The 5,148-nt window shown below is 52.5% G+C and overlaps 1 protein-coding gene across 1 annotated transcript in view; it reads left to right on the plus strand.

The window, feature by feature from the left end:
* Positions 1-5,148, plus strand: part of TMCO1 (transmembrane and coiled-coil domains 1) — a 46,115-nt gene that overhangs the window by 1,753 nt on the left and 39,214 nt on the right. Inside the window, exons 3-4 of the mRNA XM_023519925.1 lie at positions 2,590-2,613; positions 4,781-4,790. Of these exons, the coding sequence (XP_023375693.1) occupies positions 2,590-2,613; positions 4,781-4,790 (34 nt within the window). The remainder of the gene's footprint in view (positions 1-2,589; positions 2,614-4,780; positions 4,791-5,148) is intronic.

The following is a 5,148-nucleotide window of genomic DNA, read 5'->3' on the forward strand; positions in this document are numbered from 1 at the left end:
GAACCCCCACCCCCACCCCCGCCGGCGGCGGACCCTTCCCCACCGCCTCGGGCGCACCCAGGGAGCGCCGCGTCTTCACTCGCGGGCCACCACCCATTCCAAACGCGACAGGAGGATCGGATCGTGGCGGGGATGCCGCAGGTCTGAGCAGCACAATTAGAACAAGCTCGGGAGATTAAGACCAAACAAAGAGTTAATGTCATTTGCCCGTTATCCGGGCTAAGGACTGCGTTTTCTGAAAATGAGGATTTTTTTCCTTTGCTGATGGCCAAAATAATATGTCAGCCGCTGGCTTTAAACATTTCCTCTCTCGGAAACCCCCAAACGCCATCCTCAACAGGCGACTCCCTAGAGAAGGGCCGTCTGAGGGGCTGATCTGAGGGGCGCCCTCCCGCCCAGCATCAGCGCCTTTTACACCGCAGCCTGAAACCCCAAACACCGAGATTCCCGCGGAGTGAGGGTTTGCGGAAACATTAGCATAATACTTAGTGCCGCGTGGACTCTTTCACGGCTCAGCTGAACTGGTTTTCAGAGGTGGGCCCGCTGGGGCAGCTGGAAGGGCACCATCGGTGGCTCGGAGCAGCGTCCAGCCCTGGGGCCAGATGTCTGCTCTCACGGGCAGCCCGGAGCCAAGTGCGCCTCCTCACCGTGCCTCGGGGCTCTCGTCTGTTAAAGGGGGAATCACCGCGACGACGTCCCGGGGGGCTGTGTTAAATGAATTATTAGGTCTAAAGGTCTTAGACTAGTGCCTGGGGCCGTCTGCGCCTTGTAGAAGTGTTCGCAGAGACAGGGCCCCTAAAAGACCGTGCGAGAAAGGAGAGTCCACGGGGGCACAGGGGAGACCAGAATAGCAAGGCCAGCGGCGCGCCTGTGAACCCGGCCCTGCCGGCTGAAAGGCGGCTCAAGTCAGTGGCATTCTCTTTGAAAACTCAGTAAAGCACCTTAAATCCAGAATCATTTTGGGAAAAAAATTACTAAAAAAAAATTAAGAGCATTAGAAAACACAAATGTTCTTTTCACTTTTGAAATATTTCAGGCCACCATCCAAAACCAACTCCGCATAAGCTCAGACAGGAAACTAGGACCGGGAGAGGCAGGCATCCGGGAGGGCCTTCAGAAGGGCAGTGGGGTGGCCGGGTCCCAGCCGATTCCTGAGTGGGCCTCTCCCCCCAACTGTTTCCTCCACTAGAGACCTGACGACCTCAAGAGCTTCTGCAGCGCTCCTTACAGCCCAAGATGGGGCCTGCTGGATTCTGAAACTTGAGGGACCCGTAGCTAATGGGATATGAAGCAGCTGAGAGGAAGCGGAGCCTAAATGAACGCCACCGCCTCCGCGAACTCTGCCCCGGTCCCCCGTCCCTTATTCCTATCACCTTTCCCCACAAGATTTTAAAATTTCAAGTATAAATGGGAAGATTTGACAGTTAACGGCCACTAGGGCCCACCGTTCTCAGTGTACCACACTTGCTCTTTCACACTGGTCACCTGCCCGGCCATCACACACGTCTTTACAGAACTCGTTTTCCGTTTCCCGTGGCTTTGTTAGTTTTAAGTGGCTTACTCGAAACGGGCTGGCACATTGTTTGCTTTTGTTGTTTGCTTGTTTTTAATTACTATATCCCTAGCACCTAGGACAGTTTCTGGCGCATAGTAGGGCCTTGGTAAAGATTTATTGAATGAACGAAGAGATGCCACGTCTCATTCCTGCCTTCCCAAGGCCACTGGGCACAACCGGCGAGACGGCAGCATCAAGGACATATCGCGGGAATACACGAATGAACAAACACGGGAGAGGTGAGACAGTGCCAACAAGTGAACTTGACTTCCACCGTCTTGGAAGGAAACGTGATGTTCCCCAGATTGTATTTATGTGGTCAGCACGCTTATTTCTGAATGCTTCGTTTTTTCCGGCATTCGAAGCAACTGTCTACATCTAGTTCTTGTGTGTCTATTAACTAGTTGAACCAACCCGTTAACTTAGCTAACTCATTACACTTCTCTGCACCCTGATTAGTAATAATACGACCTCCGTGTGAGTTAATACACATAAAAGTGCTTTGGAAAAACAAAAGCTGTCCGTAAAGGGAAGGCAGAGGACTTCCGGCCGTACCCTGTACGCCTGTTTGCACTTTGCTGCATTTTTGCTCTTTCTGGACCCTGGGGCTGGCTCACCTACTCCTGAGGTACTGTGTCCGTTTAGGTCACTGAGAACATCCCAGCTGGAGCGACCTCGACAAGGACTCTCATTCTTTGCTCTCTGTAAAGCAAGGCAGGCTGTGCTATTCCCTGTGCTGTGTCATCCTCTCTTGGGAGCCCGGTCACCAAACCCCATAGCTCAGGATGCTCAAATCACATCTGAGCCAACTGTAGCAATTACACTGCGGATTCTGAATTAAGTGATTTTTTTTTTAGCCATCCTTCTTCCCCCCCCTAAAGAAAAAAAAAAAAAAAAACAAGTGTTTTTCAATAAAACCCAGAGTTAGAACAGATCCAAGGAAATACATTTTCTTGAGATCTGCGATGATTCTTTTTTATATATGCAGCTTTCAGCCTGCTCAGTCCTGGCCTAGTTCACATTTACGGATGAAGTCAGCATGAGTGTGCAAGTAGCAAGTACAGCTGTCGCCAAAGGAGACGGTGCTGCGGCCCTCCCCTGCCTGCCTGCCAGCTCTCTGTGAGGAGCCGCGGGTCCCGACGAGACAAGAACGTCGCATGTGCCTCCGACCGAAAAGGCCCGCCTCTAGGTGCTTCGTGCACCATGGCCGATTCCCTAATTTCTTCTTAACATGTTTCCCAGCAGAAGAAAAACGTTATCACGCTTTGTCTCTGAAGCATTTCGGTTCTCCGCAGGGCCTTCCTGCTTTCTGCCTTTTGTCAATCAGCACTTGCTCTGACAGATCGTAAGTACTGCTCCGAAAAGATGACCAGATGACATTACAGCCATTTCGGCATCTAGCGTTGAGATCGGAATCACTTGTGCTCTCAGACACGCTCGGGCAGCAGGACAGCGCCTGTCACCGCAGCAGCAGCACCTGGGACTGCGACCCTCCGGCCCCGCCCCAGTGCCAGGGAATCAGAACTATTGGGGGAGCCCGGCCACGGCCATCCATCCGTGTTTGACAAGGCCTCCAGGTGACTGTAGGCCCGGGCGGGGCGGGGGGGTGGGGGGAGTTAGAAAACTACTGACCTGCTGGAGAGAGGAGCCGGCTCCAGTCGGAAAAGCAAAGCTTCCGTTTGCCTTGTTACTGACTCTCTAACCTTCGGCGAGCTCATTTCTATGTGTCTGTTTCTTCAGCAGTTAGATCCGGGCTCTCGGATGGCTGTGAAAGTAACGATCCAAACTGGCACACAGTAGCGGTGAAGTGAGTATGTTTCCCTTCCCCTTCTATTTCCCACACTCTGATGCATCCGAGACCGCCCCCCCCCCCGCCTTTCTGGGGTTAAGAATTCCAAAACTAAGAATCCCTAACCCCCAAAGGCACTTTAAAGAAAAAAATGAAAATATACCGTCCGGAACAAGCGCATTCACAGAATGCAGCTCAGTGGTTATGCACATCTAGGGAGCTGGGGGCGGTGGTGGGGCGTGGGGGGCGGCGTGGCTGCTAAGGGGTCCGGACTTCTTTTGAGGGTAAAGGAAAGGTTCTATAATTGTCGTGATGGCCGCACAGCTGTGAATATTGAGAACCAGTGAGTCGTACCACTGAAATCGGTGAATTGTATGGTATGTGAATTATATCTCAATAAAGCTATTTTAAAGAAAAGGCCCAACCAACAGGCGGGGAACGGAAATCAATTTTTAGGAACTGAGAACAGACACGGGCACGGGCACAGGGAAAACACTGGTAATGAAAACGATAATGCCAGAACTTCGTAACCTATAAAATGTGACTCGAATGCAAGCTGTTCATTTTGTTTAATTCAATATCCTGATTTTTGCGCATACAGCCCCGTCCCCCTCAAAGGTAACAGTCGCACAAGGGCCTTACATCTTAGTCGGCCCAGCTTCAGAAGTCCCGCATGTGCCCAGAAGCCTTCCCAGACATTGAAAAAGTTAACACGTAGTGTTAGTTCTACGGAGATTTTCTGAATTCCTCTTCCCTCGGCAGCCTAGGATTTTCTGATGTGATTCTATGAAAATAAGATTGAGAAGGCGTTCAGTTGTCTTGCCCAGCCAGCCCCAATAAGAGCGAGCTCCCGGCGGCCCCGCGGTGCTCACTGTCCCCTTCAAAGCCACGTAGCTTCATCTGGTCCCAGCTCCCGTGTCAGACCCATCTCTAACCCCCGCTTCTCTTCCCGTCCCCAGACTGCCACCCTCGCTGCCCCCTTTTCTGCATGACTTCCTTCGCTTCCACACTCAGCGCCACAGTCACCAGCTGTGTAAATAATCTGCCCCTCTCTCCCCCTCAGCCTGGAGGACAGGATGTGGAAGGGGTGGCGGTGTGCGGCACAGGGACCAGGTGACACACAGAGACGCCCGGGGTGCGAAACGTAAGGAGCCTCTGAGTCTGGAATGCAGCTGTGGTGTGGGCCTCAGAGAGGAGTGTCCCCTACGTGTTTGCCGGGTGCCTTACCCCAGTCCCGGCCTGGTGACTGCTGTCGGCAGGAGAAGCGGAGGATGGTACAGCTGTTGGCATCGACTCAGAGGAAGAGTGGCTTTATTTTGACTGGTGGCCAGGGGTGGCAGCTTCACTATTCCTCAGGTGATGTGCTGAGGTGCCAACAGGTGTCCGAGGCCAGAGGAGATGAGCAGATTAGTCTTTGTTCCGGGTTCAAATGGTAGGAGACTGAAGTTATTCTGGTCTCTTAAAGCGACTCTCCCAGTTCATCCAGAGAGAATCCAGTTCGGCTCCGCTCCCTGAGGAAATCACAGCTGTGCCTGGGGGTAGGGTGGTCCCGGCTTCCGGGATGGAACCTAGTGTTTCAGAAATATGTTTAGTCAGACTAGAAGCACTAACAAAAGCAACGGATTCCCCAGGAAAACACGTGTGCGCGTACACACGCAAGTGGAATTTTGAGTATAATTTACTCACACCCAACACGGCCCCCATTATCAGCCAGTCGGGTAGCCAGGAGAGGAGGCAGAGCACAGCTGAAGTGTTTGCCCTGGGCAGGGCATACGGACCACCTCTGTAAACACAGAGGGACTAG

The sequence above is a fragment of the Pteropus vampyrus genome, unplaced genomic scaffold, assembly GCF_000151845.1.
Source record: "Pteropus vampyrus isolate Shadow unplaced genomic scaffold, Pvam_2.0 Scaffold241, whole genome shotgun sequence".
In the NCBI taxonomy this organism is placed as follows: domain Eukaryota; kingdom Metazoa; phylum Chordata; class Mammalia; order Chiroptera; family Pteropodidae; genus Pteropus; species Pteropus vampyrus.